Raw genomic sequence first — 27413 nt, 5'->3', positions numbered from 1 at the left:
TCATCGATTGCTCGTGCCTGAAACCGGGACATGCGCAGTTGCTTCAGGGGAGACACATCTTGCCACTACACCCGGACCCGCTCCAAGAAAAGGTAAGTTGTAAAGAAAGCCGACGATCCTCGCAGGATGGATCTGATCTGCGGATTGAGCTTAATGGATCGGAGTCCGATCCATTATGCTCAATCCGCAGATCCAATTTATTCTGCGGGGATCGTCTGAGGGGGTGTCACCAAGTGTTATTGCACCGGGTGGCACCAACCCTAGGGACGCCTCTGGTAACATGTAACCCCCCCATACCCCCTGATCCGCCTAATAACAGCAGACAGGGAACCCTTCCTGATCTACCCTGTGACAGCGGGCAGGAGATCCTCTCCCTGCACCTGCTGTCACAATTCAAAAACAGCGTGGCTGTGTGGGGCTCCACCGTCACAGTTGCATTGTTCATAGAGTTCTGTGAATGAACCACAAGTCCTACCTGCCACTGTGGTGAGCACTCAAAAGTTCATGGATTCTTCCTGCTCTCGAGTAACTGCCTGCCCTTATAGGAGGTACTGGCAGACAGTGTACAGAGAGTCTGCAGGTGCCTGACATTGCACCTGTGGTCTCATGATCACAGGTGCAATGCTCTGCCGACCCCTAAGACAAAAGCACTTTTGTTACCCGCAAAAAAAATGTACATTTATTGTTTTTTAAAAAGTGAACTTATTTTTGAAGTGCTAGGATCTCAGCCGCAGAAGGGTTCAAGTCTCAAAATCCTCTGGATCTTCTCAAGAGATTACCATGAAGAATTGAACAAAGATGGTTGGATTGTCCCAAGTCACTGGCCCATGTGGACCTGTCCTGCATATTACGCAGGTACTGCCAGCTAAGGGTCACCTGTAGCACCATTGGGCATACTTAGTTTTCTAATGGTAGCCAGGATGTTTTGAGTTTGTTCAGATGATGGGTCTGTTGAGGGAATCTTTCGGTATATCTGCAGAATGACCAAAGATATTACATTATTAAATAATATCAAACTAGTAATAAATTACTAAAGAAATGCCACACAATTGAAAGTTTGTGTCTCCAAACTAGCCGGCACAGCTCTCCAGCTCTCACTGGGCTAATACCCTGCTAGACAATGATCTGCATCCCCTGACAATGTGTACATTGCACTGCATTCTGGTGTGAATCGGTCCTAAAGTGTACGTTAAGGCACAATGAAAAAAAAAACAAAAAAAACAAACCATATTCAGTACTTCTGGACACTGCCCCATGTTGTAACCCTTTACAAAAGCTGCAAGTACTAAAAATACCAGTGCACTCCTAACTTCCTATTTGGGCTGACAACAGTCCTTCTGCTGCACTCAAATCCCAGTCAGTGTTGTCATCCCTGCCTGCTGAACAAGAGCTTCACCTCGTCTTTGCTTCTATTCATGTGCAGACATTGAATACTTTCCCAGCAAAACAATGCTGCTGCCTTGACTCCCAAAAGCCTTCCCACTCACTGTGTGTAGAGATAGGGCTCTTGGATGATGTAGTTCTGGGAGGCATTCCTATGTCAATAAGAATTGAGCTCCCAGCAAGAATGGTTTAGGCCTGGTGGGGATTACACAGGGCATAATAAAAGCAGTTTCTCACTACATGCACAAGAAAAAAAATTGCTGGGACATGTCCTAGGGTGGCAAAGGAAGGTTTGGGGGTAAATTTGAGTCATGCTAAAACAAACTTTTTAATATCTGCATTAAAGCAGACAACCATAATCATTCTTAAGGGTTTAAAATATAGAAGACATCCATACCTCCTCCATATACTGACATGTGATGGCTTTTACAGCCTGCATGGTTGTAGTGTTCATCATCAGAGTCACAGTCTGACCCTTTCGGATCTTCACTTTTCTTTTAAACACTTGCTGGTTGTTGTAGCATGTGGCCAATGTAGCGATTGCCATCATCTAAAAACACATACATGGTAGACAGTTATGGTCAAACCAAACACAACTGACCAGTTTTGTGGTCTAGGTACGGACAGACAGGATCCAGGTTCTTGACCTTCACAGCTGTTAAGCAGAACAGGGTGGTCAAGAACACATCCCCAGCCTACTGATTGGACAACGAAGGAACCACTTTTATGAGGGGGGATGACTACGCTTAAGAGCTGTAATTCCTAAACCCTTCCTACAATTTGGATGGACATACCCTCAAATTAAACCTGAGAGTGTGCACTTTCAGCCCATATCCATTATATAACTATAGCTTGAATGTGTTATAATAAAATATCTAAAATATAAATAAAACTAAAATTGTGCCTGTGTCCAAATATATATGGACCTAACTGTATGTTCATCTCCTTATTCTTTGGTTGGATAACATGATGGCAAGGCTCTTTCTGTAGGGATGGGAAAGAACTATGGGATGCTGCTAAGAACATGACCTGGACACAGTTCTCTGTAGCATTATCCTGTGAGCTCAGTCCACCGCCGGGCCGGTCCTTCATGCCTTTGGGTCACAGGAAATGAATTGAATGATGCTGGGCATTATCCAACCCAGAAGGGGACCAGCATTGGATGGCAGAGCAGAGTCTGCATGGGACAGCACTGGAGATTGGGTGAGCATTGCAATGGGAGCTGCATTCTTATTTTAACTTTTGTAGGGAATTTTTTTTTTTTTTAAATGCTGCAGTTGTGCAGCAATCATCCATGACTTGGGAGATCATCCATGACTTGGGAGATCATCCATGACTTGGGAGATCATCCATGACTTGGGAGATCATCCATGACTTGGAGATCATCCATGACTTGAAAGATTATCTGTTCTTATTCATTACAAAACCACTTAACACTACCATTTACTGTAATATGGTCGTAGTAGTTGGTGCACTTACCAGCGGGACTGCACAGAATTTGAACACTCTCTGGTTTTGCAGTCGGGACAGGTAGAGAAAGATGTCAGGCACATGTTGCAGGGAATTAGTGATTAGCTCATTCAGACACTGCACGGCTGGCACAGTATTTTCCGGCTTGGTAAAATCAGACAACTTCTTCCCATATTTACTCCACACCTGGTAAAGGCAGAGGGATAGACTTCAGCTGCTGATCATAGTTTGACTTACGAAGACCAAAATGTGGTGGAAAAGGTTTGATATCAGGAGGACAGCACTGGAAATAAAGGCAATGGTCAATTTTTCCTTCCCAAGCCATTTAATAAGAATTCTGGGTAATACCATTTTCTCTTTGAAAAATTTCAACTGGCAGTACCCAGTTTAGGATTAGAGGGTCATGGCATACCTGAAAGCGCAGATGGGTTTAAAAAGAACCTGTTAGCTAAGTAATCTATTCGGTGTTAAAGGACCAACTTCTGGAGCTGGTGCTAGTCCTGGGGCAGAGCAAGCTTCATGATGGTATGGCTTCCTCAGACTTGGCAGCACTAAATCTAGGAGATGGGCAATGGTCACGTCTATTATAGGCTGCAACAGGTAAAGATACCCATGAAATACATGCACATTCCCAATGTATTGTGCTTTACAAATCTAGCGCACCCCCTAGGGAGCTGCAGATAAGCTGAGCCTTTCCCCCCAAATCTTAGTGCATGCACAGCCAGGCACACAACATTTCTTTTTTCCTTAATGACTTAACAGCCTAGAGAGTGTCTTATGCTTTTATTGTGGATTTAAACTTGTTGGGGTGAGGGAAAGCATTGGACACCACCCCAAAAAAAACTGAAATCACCTAGGACACTTCTCTTCACCCTGTTCTGGCAACAGAGCTCCCACAAGATTCATTACTAGCTGAGAAATGCCTAGAACTTGTTATTGTAGAATGGAGAATTGCACACAGTCACTAGGGCACAGAATTTAGGTCAGTTGCCTCCTGATATCTACCGGGCACTCTTCTGTGGGGACCACGGGAAAGCTGGACACTCTTCCCCCCAACTTCTGAGTACTCCAGACCATTCTTCATGAGCTCTCCAGACCATAAGAAAATCCCAGACCCGACATTGGTAATAGGCACCCACAGTTTAGACTACAGCTGGGACTTCGGTGACCATCAAGCAGAGTCTCTAGCAGACTGCCCTAAGAGGGCACAGCCCCTAGACAGGGGACTCCTCTTGACCTGGGACCCATACACACTGCTCCAGGTCTCAGACAATTTATGACTCCCCAGCCACCTACTGGACAACTCCCCAGGAATTGGCTGAATCACCAATAAATATTCAAGCTGCCCTTCTATCCTTCCTCCCACTGATTCTAGAACCCTCTAGAATACAGGAGAGAATAATCAAACCAGCAGCCTATGAAACATTAAGCAGACTGGAGTAATCAATCACTACTCCCCTGGCTACAAAGGAGCTAAACTAAATTTGCCTAGCATCCTAAACCTAACTAAGAGTGTGCTACACAAATATGGTGCATTCACAACGGTTCCTGCCATCAAGGAGCTTACAATTCAAGGTTCTTATCTCACATGCATACATAGACATACTAGCACCAATTTAGATAGTAGTCATTTATTTTATAGTGTAACTAAAGGCAAAAACCTTAGTTTTGGATAGATTAGAGAGGGATTAGAATGCCTGTCAGGTTTTTATTGCTGTCTGTGTCCCAATTAGGGAGATTCACCCTCTATTTATCCTGTTTACAGTTGGCATTGAAAGTGAAAGAAAATTCCAAATTGTGGGTTGTCCCCAGAACAGGAAAATAGGGGAAATCTTCCAATGGGTTCAATAGTTGTGATGGCCCTGGTAACAACCCGGGATTCCCTCCCTTTGGAAGGATATCTTGTTACTTCCTGTTTTGGCTATGAGACAGGAAGTGGAGGGAAGGGAAATCTCCCCAATGGGAGGCAAAAACAAACAAAAATAAAACACAGGGATTATAACCCTCCCTTACTCTTTCCAAAATGAAGAAAAAAAAAAAACAAAAAAGGTTTTGCCTTTAGTTCTACCTTAACCTACCAGCATGTCTTTGGAATGTGGGTGGAAACCGGAGTACTTTGAGCAAACATGGTTGGGATTCAAATTGAGGACCCCAGTGCTGCAAGGTAGAGATGCTAAGTAGTGATGGGCTTTGACCACAGGTCAGGTGCAATGCTTTGGCCAGTCACAGCGCATGATGATGTCACAAAGGGGCAGGGTTACTCACAGTATTTAAGAATCACGTCATCGTGGCGCATGTGTCATACAGCCGGGATGTTTTTTTTTTTTTTTGGGTCGGCAGTGGCGGTGGGCATTATGATTGACATTGGATCTAATTCGGGGGACTTTTTTAAATTTTTGCTTTAAATAAAAAGACTTTCCAAAGACTGTCTCCTGTCATTTCTTACTACACTTTTTTTTTCCTTTCGGTAGGTTCGAATACAAACCGAACAGGGGTGTGTTCAGCCCATCACTAATGCTAACCACTGATCTACTGTGCTAACCATCTACAGATTCCTCCTAGGCTCTCTAATTGCTGAGCACCAAACTGGGATCATTACTCATTTCAGAGGGATCAGAGGGGTTCACCTCTCAAAAGATTCAAAATATTAGCCTAGCATCCTAGGCGAGCTCTTCCTTCTGATGGTACAAACTATAAGCTGCATGTGGATACAGAAAACGGTATGTACTGGCCTATAGAGCCAACGAGGGACCAACTAGATCTTTAGATGGACTCCTCTAGTGACATTCATGTTGTGTTTGGGCGCGTTGTGATTAGGATGATGTGTTGATGTAGAAAAAAACTAACTCCAAGTAAGCCATCAAAAGCAGCTTGTCTCTATAATCCATGACCACTTCAGCAGCAAGAACTTTCCTCATACCTGACGGTACCACCTCCAAAGGTGATTGACCATGGAAAGGGAAGGGAGTCTGTCACACATCTATACCCCGATCAAATTAAGTAACATGAAAAGTGAATGGTGCAATTTCTCTGAAGCATGCAGTGGCATCACTAGGGTTGGTGTCACTCAGGTGTGGTAAAACATGGTGTCACCCCCCCCAAAGTATAGTGCCACCTCAGTACAGATCCCTCTCCCTCATTACAGACCCCCCCCTCCACTAAGTATAGACCCCCTACCTCAGTACAGACCCCCCCTCTCCACTTAGTGGAGATGGGGGGGGGTATGCACTGAAGGAGGGGTCTATATACTAAGTACAGACCCCCCTCCACTAAGTATATACCCCCTTCCTCAGTACAAACCCCCTTCCACTAAGTGCAGACCCCCCCTCCCCCTTCCTGAGTACAGACCCCTCTCCCTCCCTCAGTACAGACACCCTTCTCTCCACTGGTGCCTAGTAGGGAGGTAAAATATGTGCTGCGGGTGCTTTGGGAGGGGAGAGGGCTTGTGTTCTTGGGGGAGGGGGGGGGGATTTCAAATCCACCCCCACTAGTATAGGTCCCAGGGGCGGACTGACCATTTGGGAACTCGGGCAGTGCCCGAGTGCCTGGGGTCAGTAGGGGGCCCCATGAGATGCCCCTGGTACCTTTTTCATAGGCTTTTTTGAGTTTGGGCAAGGACAAAGGGGCCCCATGATCCCCTATTGCCTGGGGCCCCATGAGTTGTCAGTCTGCCCCTGACCTAGATTGTAAGCTTCAAGGAGCAGGGCCCTCCTATCCCTCTTGTATTGAACTGTATTGTTGCTGTATTGTCTCCCTTTATATTGTAAAGCTCTGAGCAAACTGTTTGCGCTATATAAATCCTGAATAATAATAATAATATAAATCCTGTATAATAATAATAATACACAGCTGGTGAGAGATGAGGATCAGACACTGGGGTGGTGTTAGTGTTGCCCTGGCTGACAGGTGTCACCCCTCTGGTGGGTGTCACCCAGATGCAGTCCACATACCCTGCACCCCCATAGCAACGCTACTGGAAGTATGTTCTGAACAAGGCACTTACTATGACTAAAGCCCCACACACAATGAAAATATAAGACGAATGATCATCTGAGTTTTCCCGCATGCTAGTCTCAAAAATGAAGAGGTTACTGAAGTTCCGAGAATTCTCGCACAACAGAATGCAACTTTGGAAGTGACGTATTGATTTCTTTCGCTTCAGAGCATGCCAGTCTTGGTCACTTGGTTTGTTTTTTTTCAGCAAATACTGTACTGATTAAATGAAAGTCATTCATTCTGGTATCGTACGAGGAAAATGTTTGCACAATTTTGCTTGAACTGCCGTGATCGGCTCTAGAAACCTGTGTACTAACAATCAGATTATTGGAAAATTGCTCCATAAGTGGTATTTTTCATCCAATTTTCTCATTGTGTGTACTCCACTTAAAACTTCAAAAAAAGAGAAACCATTGCATTGGAGTACCAGTGCTTGTATGCGTAAAAGTGTTACTAAACCCACAACAGTAAAATCAGTCTGTATATGCAGTGAAGCATGCTTGTTATACTCACTGTGGAACCTAAGGGGTTAATCCTCTGCATTGTGTAAAAAGGAAGTTTGATCCTGTCTTCTCTGCCCCTCCTCTTGTTCAAATGTCCATGTCTTATCTCCTGATAAGACAGACTGAATCGTAGTCATAAGCACATGCCTAGGTTAGTGTGTATTGCTAGATAGCTTTTTGTTTTCTTGGGAGAATGCATGTGATCAGCACAGGGCCAATCAGCACTGTCCAGACAGAGGTCAGGGGGTTTGCATCCTTCTAGGGTAGAAAGAAAAAACTCCTCCTACAAGCTTTAGCAGTGCTCTGCTGAAGTCACAAGACTGCTCTAACTGCTGACAAGAAAAGGTATTTAGCAGTTTATATTTACAAAAATAATTGCATTTCCATGTTGTGTGTACTGTGGGAGACCAGATATAGTGAATGCAGGGTCCGGGGAGACCAGATATAGTGAATGCAGGGTCCGGGGAGACCAGATATAGTGAATGCAGGGTCCGGGAAAACCGGATATAGTGAATGCAGGGTCCGGGAAGACCGGATATAGTGAATGTAGGGTCCGGGGAGACCGGATATAGTGAATGCAGGGTCCGGGGAGACCGGATATAGCGAATGCAGGGCCTGGGGAGACCGGATATAGCGAATGCAGGGTCTGGGGAGACCGGATATAGCGAATGCAGGGTCCGGGGAGACCGGATATAGCGAATGCAGGGTCCGGGGAGACCGGATATAGCGAATGCAGGGTCCGAGGAGACCGGATATAGCGAATGCAGGGTCCGAGGAGACCGGATATAGCGAATGCAGGGTCCGGGGAGACCGGATATAGTGAATGCAGGGTCCGGGAAGACCGGATATAGTGAATGCAGGGTCCGGGGAGACCGGGTATAGTGAATGCAGGGTCCGGGGAGACCGGATATAGTGAATGCAGGGTCCGGGGAGACCGGGTATAGTGAATGCAGGGTCCGGGGAGACAGGATATAGTGAATGCAGGGTCCGGGAAGACCGGATATAGTGAATGCAGGGTCCGGGAAAACCGGATATAGTGAATGCAGGGTCCGGGGAGACCGGATATAGCGAATGCAGGGTCCGGGGAGACCGGATATAGCGAATGCAGGGTCCGGGGAGACCGGATATAGCGAATGCAGGGCCTGGGGAGACCGGATATAGCGAATGCAGGGTCCGGGGAGACCGGATATAGCGAATGCAGGGTCCGGGGAGACCGGATATAGCGAATGCAGGGTCCGGGGAGACCGCATATAGCGAATGCAGGGCCCGGGGAGACCGGATATAGCGAATGCAGGGTCCGGGGAGACCGGATATAGCGAATGCAGGGTCCGGGGAGACCGGATATAGCGAATGCAGGGTCCGGGGAGACCGGATATAGCGAATGCAGGGTCCGAGGAGACCGGATATAGCGAATGCAGGGTCCGAGGAGACCGGATATAGCGAATGCAGGGTCCGGGGAGACCGGATATAGCGAATGCAGGGTCCGGGAAGACCGGGTATAGCGAATGCAGGGTCCGGGGAGACCGGGTATAGCGAATGCAGGGTCCGAGGAGACCGGATATAGCGAATGCAGGGTCCGGGAAGACCGGATATAGTGAATGCAGGGTCCGGGAAAACCGGATATAGTGAATGCAGGGTCCGGGAAGACCGGATATAGCGAATGCAGGGTCCGGGGAGACCGGATATAGCGAATGCAGGGCCTGGGGAGACCGGGTATAGCGAATGCAGGGTCCGGGGAGACCGGATATAGCGAATGCAGGGTCCGGGGAGACCGGATACAGCGAATGCAGGGTCCGGGGAGACCAGATATAGTGAATGCAGGGTTCAGGGAGACCAGATATAGTGAATGCAGGGTCCGGGGAGACCAGATATAGTGAATGCAGGATCCTGGGAGACCAGATATAGGGAATGCAGGGTCCGGGGAGACCGGATATAGCGAATGCAGGGTCCGGGGAGACCGGATATAGCGAATGCAGGGTCCGAGGAGACCGGTTATAGTGAATGCAGGGTCCGGGGAGACCAGATATAGTGAATGCAGGGTCCTGGGTTTAGTAATACTTTAATTGCAATCTTGTGCAGATTAGCAACAAATTTACATTATGTGGCTGTGCCCTTGTGTTATTTTACAGAAACAAGCTGCCATCTGTAGATACGGGTGGGTGCCATTAATTCTTGATAGCACTCCATCACATCTCACAAATCTGGGTGCGTTCACAGCCACCAAAACACATGGTACTGCAGTACGATTTTACAAATTGCATTTGCCATACTTTGAGTGTTTGGCAGCCTAATTAAATGAAAGAACTGCCACAAAACTCACCATGCAGGAACCAATATGGTGCAACCGATCCCTAAAATTGTGCACAAATCTTGAAGCACTCCAATTTAACATTTCAAAAATATAAATCTTATTGATCAATGGGAAACCTGAGTCTGGGAATTTCATATCAGAACTTAATGCCTCACATCAAAGCTCCTCCCATTACATTAGTTCCCCTTTCATGCCAGAAGCCCCCCGTTACATCAGAGGTCCTCTCATCACATTAGACTCCCCTTCACATCAGAGTACCTAGGAACACAAGTTTAAAATGAGAATTTTCATAAAAGAGAATTCACTTGACCTGACGTGCATTACCCAAATTTGCTTTATGCAAAATATTCATATTTAATGCAGCCAAGTTTAACATATAGCTTCTTTTTTCCTTTGCCTCTAAGCCTGATGAAGGTGGACTGCGTTTGTTACTGCTGTGACTGATTAGAATGCTGGCAGGCTGCCAAGGAAAGCAAGAATAAGATAGCAGTTTTTCAGTGTCTCTGTTGTAAACTCTGCAGACGAATTTCTCCACAGTGCTTACAGCTAAAGAGGTCAGCAAGGGTTTAAATAAAGCACTTTTACAGCTTGTTGAAAAAAATGAAAGGAACACTTTTTAATCAGAGTATAGCATCAAGCCAATTAAACTCCTGGGATATTGATCTGGTCAGTGAAGTAGCAGAGGGGGTCGTTGATCAGTTTCAGCTGCTTTGGTGTTAATAAAATTAACAACAGGTGCACTGGATAGGCAACAATGAAACAAACCACAAAACAGGAATGGTTTACACGTGGAGGCCACTGACATTTTGTTCCGTACTCATCTTTTCTGACTGTTTTTCACAAGTTTTGCATTTGGCTAGGGTCAGTGTCACTACTGGTAGCATGAGGCGATACCTGGACCCTACAGAGGTTGCCCTACAGGCAGTCCGACTCCTCCAGGATGGCAGATCAATATGTGCTATTGCCAGAATGTTTGCTGTGCCTCCCAGCACAGTCTCAAGTGCATGGAGGAGATTCCAGGAGACAGTCAGTTACTCTAGGAAAGCTGGACAGGGCCGTAGAAGGTACTTATCCCATCAGCAGGACTGGCATCTGCGCCTTTGTGCAAGGAGGAACAGGATGAGCACTGCCAGAGCCCTACAAAGTGACATCCAGCAGGCCACTGGTGTGAATGTCTCTGACCAATCATAAACAGACTTCGCGAGGGTGGCCTGAGGACCTGACGTCCTCTGCTGGGCCCTGTGCTCACTGCCTGGCACCATAAAGCTCGATTGGCATTTGCCATTGAACACCAGAATTAGTAAACCTACTGGCACCCTGTGATTTTCACAGATGGGAGCAGGTTCACCCTGAGCACATGTGACCACCGTGAAAGGGTCTGGAGAAGCCGTGGAGAATGTAATGCTGTCTGTAACATCGTTCAGCATGACCGTTTTGGTAGTGGGTCAGTGATGGTCTGGGGAGGCATATCCATGGATGCACAGACCTTTACAGGCTAGATAATGGCACCCTGACTGCCATTAGGTATTGGGATGAAATCCTTGGACCCATTGTCAGACCCTACGCTGGTGCAGTGAGTCCTGGGTTCCTCCTGGTGCACAACAATGCCCAGCCTCATGTGGCGAGAGTATGCAGGCAGTTCTTGGAGGATGAAAGTTATTGATACCACTGAATGGTCCCCACACTCACCTGACCTAAATCCAATAGAACACCTCTGGGATATCATGTTTTGGTCCATCCAACACTGCCAGGTTGCACCTCAGACTGTCCAGGAGCTCAGTGATGCCCTGGTCCAGATCTGGGAGGAAATACCCCAGGACACCATCCGTCGTCACATTAGGAGCATGCCCCGACACTGTCAGGCGTGCATACAAGCACGTGGGGGCCATACAAACTACTGAATTCCATTCTGAGTTGCTGCAATGAAATTTCAGCAAAATGGACTAGCCTGCTGCATCATTTTTTCACTTTGATTTTCGGGGTGTCTTTGAATTCAGTCCTCTGTAGGTTGATCCTTTTAATTTCCATCAAACAATGGGGCATCTTTATGTTCCTAGAACATTACCCAGTCCATATCAGTATAGATATCCAGCATGATATTTTTCCCTATTGAGATCTGATGTGTTTTTAAAGTGTTCCTTTAATTTTTTTGAGCAGTGTATTAAAATACCATATCATGGCCACTTGTTTAAATTTAAATAATCATCCCACCCAAAACTGAAATTTTAGCTACAGACTGATGGCATTGGACAGAAAACTGTACTCACCTCTTTTGGCCAGAACTCTTGGTTGTTGAGTTGGTCTTCCAGGAAATCACGGATAATGTTCATCTTCTGCATGAACAGACTTACAGAGATGGAGACCCTCGTGTCTTCTCCTACTATGGAGTTCTCCAACCCTGAGACAGAGAACATTACTGATAGGCCACATATCAATGGACTAGATGCATAGTAACAGTACTGTGGGGGAAAAAAAAAAAAATAGAAAAAACCTTAGACTAAACAGATTATGTATTTTATTCCTATATTGTGTTTAGTATTGATCATATCAAGTATGAACATTTCATAATTACCACTTGCAGCCTTTAGATGGAAGCTCTATGCCAGGTCAGATTTTATTTTTTTTTTTGTATGTTTTAGCTGCCAGAGCCTTTATTGTCTACAAAAAGCCCATTTGAAGTCTGACTTTTTTCTTTAGTATTGTATGTAGGGTGGCTTGTTGCTTGTGTGTATTACTGACTGACATTTTCTGGGTGGGGCCTACAGTGCCTATACACTAGGAGTACCTCTGCCTGATGGCGCACTCATCAGTGCCTGGGACTAGATGGGAACCGCAGTAATGTTTACAGTCTGACATTAGCACAGTCTCCCAACTTGGTGGTAAAGAGAAATATTGCTTTATACAAAGAGCTATTCAGGTTGGCAGGCTGCACTACGCCACTCCACCAGCCAGCTTACCTCTGCTACCTCACTCCCAGTAACGGAATGAAACCCCACAAAGCACAGGATCCATACATGTCCTGTGTTAACTTTTGTTCCATACCTATTAGACAGGTTAGGGATCTGCTTAACACTGGTCTTGCTATGGAAGACAGACTGCTGGAGGCCCAACCAGTGTCACCTCACTACCAGACAATACCCCACCTCCCTCAGGTACCTCACCTTGACTGATTGCCTGTGACTCTGACTCGATTGTCACTAGCAATGACCTTGTTCTTCATTAAAATGCAGCTTACTTTCACTTTAGTATTGTATACAACATACCCCTTAATGCTATTACAGAGCCATCCCCATTATGCACCCCTTTAGAAATAACTTCAGACCAGGCTAAAAAAAAAAAAGGTTAACAGTCTTTATTTTGCAGTGCAAACATGATACAGGATAAATTACGAACAGTTCATTACATTCCTGACCAACTATGAGTAGGTCCAAGCATTCCTTGTAGTTGAATTAGAGTCCGTGTGTGGTGGCGAGTCAATTATCGGAGACATGGTCCATGTCTGGTGGCATCCCAGGGGTTTCAGTATAGTTAATCTTCTCTGGTAGTTGCGATCAGCAGCAGCACAGATCTTAGCCTCCAACTGACCGGCTCACAGTGGCTCCAGCAGGGACACCAGCAGCCTCCAGGGTCTCAGCCTTCCCCCAGTTTATACCACAGATGGGCTGGCTGAAACCCAAAAAGCCAGCAAACTGGTGACCAAGAGCTAATTCTTACCCCATCCAGCCTGGGCCAGTATCTAATTCACTTAAGCAGGCTTCAACCTTCTTGCATGTACCAAACAGGTCATGAAAATACTTTAATATACCATTATCTCAGTGAAACATGCTGGTCCCTGCCCTCGGACACCAGTGCTCTATGCTGGCAAAGCTCAGTAACAGCTACACCTCTCATCACAGAGGAAGAGAGAAGACATGTTGAATCAGGTGTGTTACTGAGTGCTGATCACTGAGTCTCTCTAATGCCCAATGGTCTACGCAGTCATTTATACTTCCTACACAGCTGCCATCATAAACAAAAAAATACAAAAATAAACACAAACAAAAAAACAAGGGAATGGAGGTAAGCCTGTAAAAATGGAGATTGTTCATGCAATGACAGATGAATAACAGGAGGTGGGGGTTAGCTCAGGGATTGATTTGTAGAATAACACAGGCATTTTCACTATCACAGTGGATAATATTGTAGGCTGCATCAGGGTCACTACATTAAGTTGGTTTATACAGGTACTGTACATACAGTATGCATACACAGTATATTAAACAATAATTACTACTTAAGACATTAGTATGTTGAAAACTGGCCAAAATCCTGCCCTCCCATGTTTTTTAAATTAAAGTAATAGCAAGATCTATTCTCCATCCTTTGGATTTGGATTTACCTGAGTAGCGGTGTTTGGGTACCCGCTGGATGTCTGTAGCACAGAGGCTTATACAGTGAGGAACAGAAGTATTTGAACACCCTGCGATTTTGCAAGTTCTCCCACTTAGAAATCATGGAGGGGTCTGAAATTCACATTGTAGGTGCATTCCCACTCCGAGAGACAGAATTAAAAAAAAATTCAGGAAATCACATTGTATGATTTTTAAAGAATTTATTTGTCTTGCACTGCTGAACATAAGCATTTGAACACCTAAGAAACAGCAAGAATTCTGGCTCTCAAAGACCTGTTACTGTGCCTTTAAAAAGTCCACCTCTACTCCACTCATTAATCTAACTTAGTAGCACCTGTCTGAGCTCTTTAAAGACACCTGTCCACCCCATAGTCAGTCAGATGCCAACTACTACCATGGGCAAGACCAAAGAGCTGTCAAAAGACACCAGAGACAAAATTGTGGACCTCCACAATCAGAAACAGACTTCATGAGGGTGGCCTGAGGGACAAACATCCTCTAGTGGGCTCTGTGCTCACTGCCTGGCCGCATAGAGCTCGATTGGCATTTGCCATTGAACACCAGAATTGGCAGGTCTGCCACTGGTGCCCTGTGCCACATACACACACATCCATCCAATGAAGCCATGTCTGTCCTTCCCCTGATCACTCCACTTCTGTTGTTACTTGTAATCTTTGTATTTAACTGCCCGGGCAGGAGAGACGTGGCTCCCATACATGCCAACTCTGGCATCTGTAAGATAATGATTGTACACTGAGCTGTGCATGCATGGCTCCATAAAAAAAAAAAAAACATTTCTAGCAGGGAGGTAAACAACTATGGTGGAAGAGGCATAACCAGAAAAAGTTCCACTATAGCAATCTGGTCAACAAATGGTGTTTGGAAGTATTAAGTAAATATTGTGAATGACCTCTTTACAAGCGATCCTATTTCTCACCTTGTCCCAGTCTTGTATTGTCTCTACTTGCTTCTTTAGGTACTCCACCATCCCCAGCGCTTGCTCACAAACAGCATTGGCAATCACCTCCTGGTAGACCACAGCTAAGTTTCTAAACTCTTGAGAGATCTCAGAATTGAAAGAGAACAAAATAATAAAATTCCATTAGAAAATGAGGTTTGTTTGTACTTGTCAAAAATATTTGCTCACTGGGCAACACATTATGACCATGGGTGTATGTGACCTGCCTATAGAAGGTTGGACACAAAGAAAGGTTGCTCTTACAATAAAGGGTTATTTAGTATGTTGTACTTAGATTAATAATAATTTACAGACTAACTGCTTTGTAGTAATCCACTGACCATCAATGTAAGGGGTCGATATACAATCTAAAAAAGGGGCACGTCTCCTCTAGCTATGGAAAGTATGGGGGTACTTCACTAACCGCCAATATAAAAGGCCCTACATGGACCACCAAGGTAAGGGAGCACTACACTGACTACCAATGTAAGGGGATCCTTCTCCACTAACCACCATGTAAGGGGACACTTCACTACTAACCACCAATGTAATGAGACCCTTCACCACTGACCACCAATATAATGGGGCACTGCTCCACAAACCGAAAAAGTAGGGAAACGCTACACCAACTACCAATGTAAAGGGTCACTTTAAAACTAACCAATGTAAGCTGGCCTTACATTGACCACCAATGTAAGGAGGCATTTCACAACCAACTACCAATGTTAATGGGGCACTTTACCACTAACTACCAATGTACGGATGCACTTTGCTACTAATCAACTACATAAGGGAGCCCTACACTGATCACCAATGTAAGGGGGTACTTCACACCAAAGAGACAAATGTTAATTTACTATACTATATCGATGTACTAAATGGTCCAATGATGATGCTTTGAAAATAAAAATAATTCAATGGCTGCATGGTAAAAGTTCACAAAAACAGTCCCTAACTTAACTCACTGTTGGGAAATCTTTGAGCACTATGCAATCCTTTTGCTTGCCATCCATGAACCTCCAGTCAGGCTGGTACAGGAAGTTGTGAAAGTTTTTCAAAATGGATATCTTGGTCTCCAGACTGATGGTCATGTCGTCCTCCACTGTGTCCACAGCTCGCAAAACCAGGTAGAAAATACAGGCTGCATGCCTAAGGAGTACAGAGAGAAGACCCATATACAGCCCTAACATTATGACAATTGCCAGTTTTAGTGTATAAAACATTCATTATCTCATTAAAATGGCTTCTAAAAGTGGATGGAATTAGGCAGTAAGTGAACATGTCCCTGAAGTTGAGGCTAGATGACTGGGTCAGAGCATTGCCAAGCCTGCAGCTCTTGTGTGATGTTCCCAGTCAGCAGTGGTTAGGACCTACGAAAAGTGGTCCAAGGAAAGAAAGCTGGCACATTGGTGACAGGGTCATGGGTGGCCAAGGCTCATTGATGTACATGGTGAGTGAAGGTGGGCCCGTGTAGTACGAACCAGTAGAAAAGCTGCTGTAGCTCATATTGCTGCAAAAGTTAATGCTTGTTCTATGGGCGTATGCAATGTTAAAGCGTGACACGTTAGGTATCTATTTATTCGGTGTAACATCCAGTGGTGTATTTTGTTTTTGTGCTGCCCTTGGCAACAACCCAAAAAAAAAAAAAAAAGGGGAGAGAGAGACTGGCCACCCCCAGAACCTCAGACAGAGATGTGTTCTTCCAGCATTCATCTGCACCTCCCCGGAATGAAAGCAGCCAGCCATCGCCCTTGTGCAGGAATGAGAGTCGGCCTCTACCTACACCCTGCAGAAGCCCAAAGCCTCTCTTAGATCCCATGGCGGAGCTCAGGCAGTGCCTCACCTGGTCCCCATCTTCTGTCACCTGCCTCATGAGTCCCTTATTCCGGGGGAGCGGCGCCACCCCCCCCAACCGAAAAATGCAATCCAAGATAAATGCCTTGTTTGCCTCGCTGTAAATACATCTGACAACATTTTATAAAAAATGAGTATTATATTGTGTCCGGAGTGCACTTAAATTAATTGAAGAGTATTTTTACCAAAAGATTTTAAAAACCATGAGACAAAAAACAAAACCCACCATTTTATTCTCTAGGGCCTCTGCAAAAAAAAAAAAAATATATATATATATATATATATATATATATATATATAATGTTTGGGGGTTCTAAGTAAATTTTCTAGCAAATAAAAAAAAAGGAGAGAAATGTCAGAAGTGGCCAGGTAGGGAAGTCATTAAAATAGCATTATAGCTGGGTATGTCAGAGGGTCTGAGGCTCGAGGCCTGCAACAGAGGACCCATCTTTATCAGTGGCTCCTTTGTGGGTAGCGGTACATCTGTATTCTCTGAATAATATTCAACAACATATTCCAACTATTGATGGGTTAAAAACAGACAATACACTCACTGTAGCTCCCCTTCCAGGGCCTGGATGACAGCTGCATAGCTCCTGCCAGTCTCCTCCAGGTATCTGTAGCAGGTCTTCAGGCTCTCACTCATGGGGTCCTGTTGGGAAACAGACAGGATGGAACCTGCAGATGGATGGACATGGTTTCCGGTACAACACAAGTGTGTACAGTGTGACCTTCCTTAAGCCCTCTCTCCTGCAGCCTGCTGACTGTCACCAGCAACTGCTGCCTACTGGCCATTGTTGCAGGGGAACCACATACACCTCAAGTCACAAAGTTCCAAAGAACATTACCACTTTCATTTTATTTGCACTAAAATACAATGCTCAAAAAAATGAAAGGAACACTTTGAAAACACATCAGATCTCAATGGGGAGTAATCTCCTGCTGGATATCTATACTGATATGGACTGGGTAATATGTTAGGAACACAAGGATGCCCCATCGTTTGAATTCAGTCCTCTGTAGGTTGATGATTTTCATTTCCATCAAAGACACACCGAAAATCAAAGGGAAAAAATGATGCAGCAGGCTAGTCCGTTTTGCTGAAATTTAATTGGAGCAACTCAAAATAGTACTCTGTAGTTTGTATGGCCCCTACATGCTTGTATGCATGCCTGACAACATCATGGGGGGAATGCCCCCAATGAGATGACGGATGGTGTCCTGGGGTATTTCCTCCAAGATCTGGACCAGGGCATCACTGAGCTCCTGGACAGTCTGAGGTGCAACCTGGTGGTGTCGGATGGACCGAAACATGATATCCCAGAGGTGTTCTATTGGATTTAGGTCAGGCGAGCGTAGGGGGCCATTCAGTGGTATCAATTCCTTCATCCTCTATGAACTGCCTGCATACTCTCGCCACATGAGGCTGGGCATTGTCGTACACCAGGAGGAACCCAGGACCCACTGCACCAGTGTAGGGTTTGACAATGGGTCTCAGTATTTCATCCCAATACCTAATGGCAGTCAGGGTGCCATTGTCTAGCCTGTAGAGGTCTGTGCGTCCCTCCATGGATATGCCTCCCCAGACCATCACTGACCCACCACCAAAACGGTCATGCTGAAGGATGTTACAGGCAGCATAATGTTCTCCACGACTTCTCCAGACCCTTTCACGTCTGTCACATGTGCTCAGGGTGAACCTGCTCTCATCTGTGAAAAGCGTAGGGCGCCAGTGGTGGACCTGCCAATTCTGGTGTTCAATGGCAAATGCCAATCAAGCTCTATGGTGCTGGGCATTGAGCACAGGGCCCACTAGAGGATGTCAGGCCCTCAGACCACCCTCATGAAGTCTGTTTCTGATTGTTTGGTCAGAGACATTCCCACCAGTGGCCTGCTGGAGGTCATTTTGTAGGGTTCTGGAAGTGCTCATCCTGTTCCTCCTTGCACAAAGGAGCAGATACCAGTCCTGCTGATGGGTTAAGGACCTTCTACGGCCCTGTCCAGCTCTCCTAGAGTAACTGCCTGTCTCCTGGCATCTCCTCCATGCTCTTGAGATTGTGCTGGGAGACAGCAAACCTTCTGGCAATGGTACGTATTGATGTGCCATCCTGGAGGAGTTGGACTGCCTGTGCAACCTCTGAGGGTCCAGGTATCGCCTCATGCTACCAGTAGTGACACTGACCCTAGCCAAATGCAAAACTAGTGAAAAACAGTCAGAAAAGATGAGTAGGGAAAAATGTCAGTGGCCTCCACCTGTAAAACCATTCCTGTGTTGGGGGTCGTCTCATTGTTGTACATCTAGTACACCTGTTAATTACATTAACACCAAAGCAGCTGAAACTGATTAACAACCCCCTCTGCTACTTCACTGACCAGATCAATATCCCAGGAGTTTAATTGACTTGATGCTAGACTCTGATTACAAAGTGTTCCTTTAATTTTTTTTAACAGTGTACATTCAAAACAAAAACGGCATTCAAAGTCTTACAGTTTGTATTCTTTGGAAAGCAGCCATAGCTTCAGTAGAAAAGCCTGCCCCCTACCATCATGCTGCAGAGAAGGACCCTAGCTCTACGTGTGGAAGCAGCGGTCCCTCCGCAGTGGTCTGACACACCGGTAATTAATCAGAATGCTAAACATATTTAAAAAGCACATTGCTGTGCATATAAGCTATTTTTTCTAAAGCAGTGGTTCAGCTGGGGTACAACCATACTGCTGCTTTATAAATGCACCCTTAGGGCTCATTCACAGGGGTTTAAAATCCTGCACATAGAAACATTTTTTCTTGCTGGCAGAGCTAGACCTTGTTCACATGGGCAGAAAACAGTGTTTAGATACATACATTTTCCATGAAAGAAAGATCCAGTGTAAAATACATGCCTAAAGTATGTTTATATGTAGACACAGCTGTGTGTAGGGGCTCATTGTTTACTATAGTGCTGCGTTTAGATGTGTACAGCAGATACTGTAGTTCTGTGAACATCTAAACGCAGCATTTTTTATGTCCGTGTGAATGGGCCCTTATGTTTCAAATGTCATTAAACTCAGCTGAAAATAAATTACTTTTTTTGGAAAAAGGATCCTTATCCTGTGGTGTGTAAGCTTTGTGAATTGAGTCTACAGCATCCTCTTGAACAAATTATTGGCCACCAGTAAAGGGGACCATCACCCCCCCACTGCTCCCAGATGGATGATCTAATGCTCTGTGCATCCGCGCCCCCCCCCCCCCCCCCCGGCAATATAATTTTGTTTTATTAACCTTTTTTTTTTAAAAAAAAAAACTTTGTGCCTAGCCTTGATCTCTTGGGCTGTTGCACTTAATCAGCAGATCGCAGCAGAAAAGCACTGGATCTGCTGGGCGTGTGAGTGACCTGCACAACAGGTCAGTGGGGTTGAATATAAACAAAATTAAACATGTAATTATTATTACTATTAATAATAATAATAATAATAGGAGCACCTGAAAATAAAAATAGGAGCAGCATCCATAAAAGGGGTAAGTGCCGTTGGATGGGCAGCATTCTCTATGACTGACTATGATGTTACAGCCCTTTGCTTTGTGTATGTTGTGCACCACTAGAGGAAGCTCTACAACCCAACAGTGTTTTTGCTGCTCTCCATTTTATTCTGTTTGCTCCACATTTCCACTTTTCATATCCTCCTCTGTATCCCATATGCATCACATCATTGTCTTTCATCCTCTAATCCTTGTGAAAAGATTTTATGTTTTACATCCATCCATGTCTGCTACACACCCCAGCCATCTTATAATATATTTTCGGTGACCACTGGGTCAGTGACAAACTTTTAAAGCCACCGGATGGGTACGCTAGCCAGGCAACTAGCATTTTCAGAAGGAGCTCAAGACCCGAAATAAATTGCTAAAAAAATTATTTTCTGAGTTTGGAAATATTCAGGTATCTCCAGACAAGGCATTTTTTACACATCCCACTTAGGCTCACAGTGAACAATTTTATGTAAAAGGTTCTTTGTTAAAATAACAAACATATTACATACTCTGGGTAATGGTTTTGCACAGAGCAGTCACCATCCTCCTCTTCTGGGATCCCCCGCTGGTGCTTTTAGCTCCTCCAGCCCCCACAGAAAACTGAACTTGTGTAGGCTGAATCCAAAGTCGGGCTGTGTGCATCTATTGACACACAGTGCGGGTCGGCCCCACTCCCTTGTCACTGGATTTATTTGATGGCATTAAAGACAGACACCTTGCCCCCCTCTCCTCATCGGCTGACTGGCTGAGACTGACAGCAGTGGGAGCCAAAGGCTCCCACTTGCTGTCTCAGCCAATGAGGAGGCAGACACTGGGGCAGCCGAGGCTGTCATTGACATTGCTGGATTACGATGAGGCTCAGGTAAGTATTGAGAGGGCTGGAGAAGCTGCTGAACACAGAAGGGTTTTTACTTTCATGCATAGAATTCATGAAGGTAAAAAACCTTCAGCCTTTACAACTGCTTTAAGGTGACAAAACCTTCCATGATCAGCTTTTCCCCCCAGCCCCTTTAAATAGTTACCTATCGAGTTCTATCTCGATCCAGCGCTCTGCCTGAAAGCAGCGGCACTGCACTCTCTCTCTATTCATAGGTCTCAGAGGCAGCAGTGGGAACCATTGGCTCCTACTGCTGTCAATAAAATACTGTGAAATGGAAGCAAGGGGTGGGGCCAAGTAGGGCTGTGTGTCTATGGATGCACACAGCCCAGCTCGGGAGCAAACAGCTTGCTATGGAGGCACACAGAAGAGGAGCCTACAGTGCCAGTAGAGGACCTCAGTAGAGGAGGATTTGGGGCTGCACTTTGCAATACCATTACACAGAGCAGGTAAGTATAATATGTTTATTACTGTAGTAAACACTAATGCCTTTACAATCACTTTAACAAGTTCTATACAAATTACTTAGCAACACAAAAAGATACTTCATTCTGTTTTCTCTAAAAGGGTGGTATTGGGAGGTGAGCAATAGGTGGACCTAAGGGACATTGCTCAGAGGTGGGTAGGGGGTGGAGACAAGGGGCGATTTAGAGGGGGGGGCCTACTTGCCCTACGCGTATGGACCCTTCCGTGAACGTGCTAATGATCAGGCAGGGCCATGGTCTTGTGAAATCAACTTTATGGCCTCACTCTGTATTTAGAAGTGAGCCCTTCACCTTACAGTTACCCATTTAATCTGGAGGCTTCTTGCCATGAGACACCCTCTCCCATGACACTGTACACCTTGTCTTCCAGAATGCAGCATTTCAAGGGGGGACACCACTGAGCCTGTGTCCCACTCCACCAGTCTAGCTTTGCCTGCCGCATCACTCCAGGTGAACGTGTAGGGGTCCCGCTGTGCACTAAGCGCGTGTAAGCAGGCTGTAATAAAACTAGTTAGGTGCTGTCCCAGATGAAAGGGTAAGGGTTAACCTTGGTTCCCAGGTTTTTCCCTTGGTGGGTTTTTTTTGGGTCCAACCCACTGGTCCGGTGCCTATAAAGAGGGATAGTGGTCCAGAGCAGAGGACCCCAGAGCTCTTCTCTGGAAGGCGTAGCTCCCCGCTACGTTGCTGGCATTTTACTGACCTCTGGGAGTCTGCAGTAATGTAGGTTGTCACTGTGACTGGAGGTTCATCCTGAAGACAGCAGTTGCTGGGGAACGCCACCAATGGACCTTTATTTGCATGGACTATGCCTTTGGAGGTATGACGGGGCAGCACAAAGCCTGAGTAGAATTAGGGCTAGATTTTGTATCGTTTGCACTCTATTCAGTAAAGTATTAAAACATTGCCTTGTGCTTCGACTGTGATTGTTTAACCACCTGACCTCTGGAAGACTTAAACTCCCCCCCCCCCCCCCTTCTTCGTGAGCAGGCCATTTTTTTGCTTTTTGGCACTGCATTACTTTAACTGACAATTGCACGGCCATGCAACATTGTACACAAATTACATTTATATAATGTTTTAACTCAAATAGTTTTCTTTTGGTGGTATTTGATCACCACTAGGTTTTTTGCACTATAAATCAAAAAAGGTGGAAATTTATTAAGGAAGAAAAAAAATATTTTTTTACTTTCTGCTATAAGACATATACAATGAAAAAAAATTTAATTTTTTTCTCTCCCGTAACTTTGTCTGGGTCCATGGGGTGTCCATGCCATGGATTCGGTCCCGAATGCTTTAGGGGCACCAACCACTAGGAAAGAAGCCAGAGCACCAATCCCATCGCTAACCAGAGGACCCGTCACCCACGCTTGGTACCACTCTCCCAATGGCTGGCAGCTAATACAATCCCACCAGTCCTGCCTACCCATAGCAACCGCATGACTTCCCGATAATTCCTTTACATGGTTAGCCCTTTGTGGTGGCCTCTAGTTCTTCATCATTCCTTGTGTGTATGCTGCAGACCCTGTTATTTGGCTACAATATGTACCTTCATGCACACCTTTGAAAAGACTTCAGACCAGATATCCAACACTTAACAGCAAATGTACTGAAGACTTGCAGCAGTGCAGTCGATGAAGCAAAGTCTTACAGAGAATACAACCACAGTCCTGAACTAAGTAGTATAGGCTGCCCAGGTTCATACCTTCCCTAGGTAAAAGTCCTCAGCTGGTGGTGTCCTGACTCCAGGTAGAATCCCATGCGGGTGATTCAGTATTGGGAGGCCACACAATCCACAGGGACTATATGGCACAGCAGACCCTTCCCTCCAAACTATGGGGGTGCTCCAGAACCAAAGCTGTCCAACTCTCAATAGCCTCCTCCTCTTCTATTTATGATCCCACAGCAAGGGGTAGGACCATTAATACTCAAAAAAGGAGAGAATCACCATAACCCTTTCCTAGCTCTGGGCAGCCTGAAACTCACTACGCAAGGATCAATACGATTAATACAGACAAAGTGCAAACAGGACAAAAGTAAACATTCACAGGTTCCCTGTAATTACCCACCTGCACATAGTCTGAGAAAAAGCCCAGCCTAAATGATACATCTCCACTTTTACTTAGGAACAATAACCCTCTTTTGGGACCCCTGGGACCCCCTGGTGCGTTGGTCTCCAGGTTGTGACCGATAGCCTAACATCACCTTCTCTATGGTGTACAAGAGATGGCAGTACTACATGGTGGAAAACCTGTATTGACAGGGACAGGCTATAATAACTGATCATACCCTTTTCCACCCCATATCCCCAACCAATCACAGAGTTAAAAAAATAAATAAAAAGAATCTGACTGCTTCAAATAAGCAATAATCTGTGGTCATGTGACATGTTGGGTCCCAAATCTTCTATCTTTTTCACCGCAGAGGAGTAGGGTCCTTGTTTGGGAGTCCACTACACCACCTGGGAGAAGTGCTTCAAAGAATCTACTGCTTCACTACAGAAAGGTATCCTAGCTTTGATAACACAGCTCATCCTCCATCTCACAATCTTTTGCTGCAGGCGGTTTTCCAAACATTTTCATGCGCACACTTGTGTTACTCTAGTGTGAATACGGTCTAAAAGGGATCATCACCGGTGTGCAAATCTGAGACCCCAGTAGGTGAATGGTAAATGCAGATGTTGGGTGAACAGCAGTGAATTAACTGGATGCACCACGCACATGGTGGACGCTTTACAAATCAGAAAACCATCCATTGGCCTCTTCCTAAGTCTTCGATCACACCGAATCTCACTTTGAAATCGTTCAACTTCACTTGAATTCGCTTGGTTTAAGACTGGGTTCACATATACTGTATGCAGTGCGGTATATCGCATGTGATTCGCACAGGAACCACACCGCATTTCTGTGCAAATCACATGCGATTTGTGTGTGGTGCGATTGGCGACATACTTTTTTTATGCCTCAAATCGCACCAAAAAGGTGCAGGACACTTTTTTGGTCCACACTAGAATCAGATCGCATGGGTATTCACCCCATGTGATCTGATTCTGCACTTCACACCGCGTTTTGCGGACTGATTTCGGGGTGTTGTTATTTTAACATACACACCCGCAGCGGTTTGCATGAACGGGGTGCAATTCTGATGCGGTGCGGAATTCACACAGAAAACGCTGCAAATTCCACACCACATCAGTGTGAACCCGGGCTCAATATAGGATGTCAATCCAACTTCAGTCGCAACTTGGAAGACATCTGCGCAACTTCATTTACAGATGTCTATTCAAGTCGCACCTGAACTTGCAAAAAGTAGTGCATGAAGTTCTTTCAAAATCGATGCAACTCGAGCGGAGTTGGAATCGCGCAGATATGACAGCTTCCATTGTGAACAATAGGGTGTGACTTGTCATGTGATTTGAAACTATAAAATTGCATGAAAAGTTTCCCCTGTGTGACCGGGTACCAAAGCTCCATGCACACCAACTTATTTTTAAGAAAAAACGAAAGCCTTTTTTTGGGTGGTGTTTTGGGAGCAATTTGCTAGCAGAAAAAAAAATGAATGCTCCATTCACATCTGAGCATATAGTTTTTTGCATTTTTCGTGCATATTTTACAGCAATTGTTAGCCATTTTTGAGCTTTGCCGTCAGAGAGAATATATCAAAAATATCAATAGCATTTGTTTTGCTAGGTTTTTCTGCTTCTTTAGCTTTTCCATCAGCTTTTATTTATTAATAATAATAATAGTTTTATTTTTTGTTAGGGTAAGGGGTTTGAGTTAGGCTTTTATTATTATTTTCTTCTTATTATTTATTATTGTAAGGGTTAGGGTATTAATAATAATAATAATAATAATAATAAAATGTAAACTAAATACACAAATAAAAATCATAAATATTGTGTAATACTACATTAATAATAATTAACCCATAACCTTAACCCTCTAACCCTTAAAAAAAAAAAAAAAATAATAATAATAATTATAATAACAACTCTTTTTTATTATTAAAAATAATACTACATTTTGTTTGGTGTAATAATAATATTAGTACTACATTTCTTTTTTTAAGGTTAGGGGTTAATTATTATTTATCATGATTTTCTATTTATATGTGTATTTATTTTACATTTATTCATATATTACTATTTTTTTTTTTAAATTTACATTAGAGCAGAAAATTGCACAAACCACGCAGTAAAACATGCAAAAATACACCAATCACGCATTTCTATTCTTTTCTATGGGAATAAAAATGCACCAAATAAACGCCGAAATCTGCCAAATTTGAGCTACAAAAGTAGCTCCAAAACTTTTTATGAGCTTCAGGTGTTTTGCTTCAGGTGACCATCTCCATAGAGTAATATTAATTTTTCCCCCCTGCGCATTTGAGAGCTTCGTGCTACAAAACACTGTAAATTGTGCCAAACGCTACTAAAAGGCTCCTAACAGCTTTTTTCTAAATTTTGTTTCCCTACATGTTCTGTAAAAAACGCTAATACAACTCTAACGCTCCTAAAAAAACGCTATTATCAGCATATTTCCAGAATTTTTTTTAGCTTAAAAAAACACTAGTCTCAGAGGCTCTCATTGGGAAAAAAAAAAGAAAACCCATACGGCAGTGAATCTGATTTTATAATTGGGCACACGCACGCACACAGACACACACGTTTTTATAAACATAACAAATCTGGTGAAAAAAAAGGCAATGAATCCAAGAACCAACAATTGCCCCTTCCTAATTGTGCTCCAGTGCCCCCTATAGCCCCCTCATGGGGACAGGTGTACAGCGCCCCCTCTGCCCAGCCTTACCTGCTCCACCTTGGCCATTCCGCCCATCTTGTACCTGATGAGGTTGTAGATCTCCTCGGGATGGAAGAGCGACCTCAGGAACTCCATGGACGGGGATGATCCGATCTCTGCGGTCGCCGCACCGCACGTTCCTGCCGCTTTTTATATTAGCAGCGGTCGCCCCGCCCTCACCAGTCACCAGCGGCCAATCACTGTGCGGAGGGACGAGGTAGAGGGGTGGCGTGCTGCTTCCAGTGACAGCTGGCCGGGGCTGTACAGGTGCGATGGCCGGGTGCAGCCATACAGGAGACTGGCAGGGAATGCTGAGCCTTGTGGTGCACACACCATGACACACTGCAACTAATGGGGGAGAATGGAGGGACTCCCAGCTCATGTCTCTGGATTGGGGACAGTACATGGAAGGCTATGGGCAGCACCAGCTCAGCCTGTATTATGTATCCTCATGGTGTCTGTGCAGGAGTCTGGATTGGTTAGTGTAAGGTGCTCATAGACCTTACAATGAGAAACAGATAAAAAGTAATAAAATAATAAAATGTACTGGATCAGAACATAAAACCAAGGGAAGCAGTTCCCAATGTATTCCTTTATTTACTGGGCTGATAGATATCAGATGACAGTCTCTGGAAGTGGCGACAGTTCAGACCTATCGGCTGTCTGCCTTGCCCAGCTCTGTGGATCCCCCACTGAATGGTAACCCCCAGCTCTGTGGATCCCCCACTGAATGGTAACCCCCAGCTCTGTGGATCCACCACTGAGTAGTAACCCCTGCTCTGCTGATCCCACACTCAGTAATAACCCCCATCTCTGATGACCCCCCACTCAGTAGTAATCCCAGATTTGCAGATCCCCCACTCAGTTATAACCCCCAGTTG

General features: G+C 44.9%; 1 protein-coding gene across 1 annotated transcript; it reads right to left on the bottom strand.

The window, feature by feature from the left end:
- Window positions 1-26647, bottom strand: LOC149455818 (squalene synthase-like). The gene is made up of 8 exons (XM_089685889.1): window positions 26542-26647; window positions 17421-17518; window positions 15978-16161; window positions 14992-15120; window positions 11931-12122; window positions 2863-3039; window positions 1781-1933; window positions 1-973 (listed from the first exon to the last, which is right to left on the bottom strand). Exons 1-8 carry the CDS (start codon window positions 26626-26628, stop codon window positions 866-868), a joined length of 1128 nt encoding a protein of 375 aa, XP_089542015.1. The 5' UTR covers window positions 26629-26647; the 3' UTR covers window positions 1-865.
- Between the last annotated feature and the right edge of the window lie 766 nt (window positions 26648-27413).

Source organism: Staurois parvus, unplaced genomic scaffold (assembly GCF_062004578.1).
Source record: "Staurois parvus isolate SC_StPar_1 unplaced genomic scaffold, SC_StPar_1.0 ptg000388l, whole genome shotgun sequence".
NCBI classification, from domain to species: Eukaryota; Metazoa; Chordata; class Amphibia; order Anura; family Ranidae; genus Staurois; species Staurois parvus.
The sequence above is the reverse complement of the archived record's forward strand: the minus strand, read 5'-3'. Positions and strand labels throughout refer to the sequence as shown.

Bases quoted from the DNA above. Each gene is read 5' to 3' on its own strand.
- LOC149455818 (XM_089685889.1), bottom strand. From the start codon at position 26,628: ATGGAGTTCCTGAGGTCGCTCTTCCATCCCGAGGAGATCTACAACCTC. The intron at 3,040-11,930 runs GTGAGTACAGTT...TGCCTTTACCAG, and splicing joins AAGAGTTCTGGCCAAAAGAG to GTGTGGAGTAAATATGGGAA. The intron at 974-1,780 runs GTATGGATGTCT...GTCATTCTGCAG, and splicing joins CATGTCAGTATATGGAGGAG to ATATACCGAAAGATTCCCTC.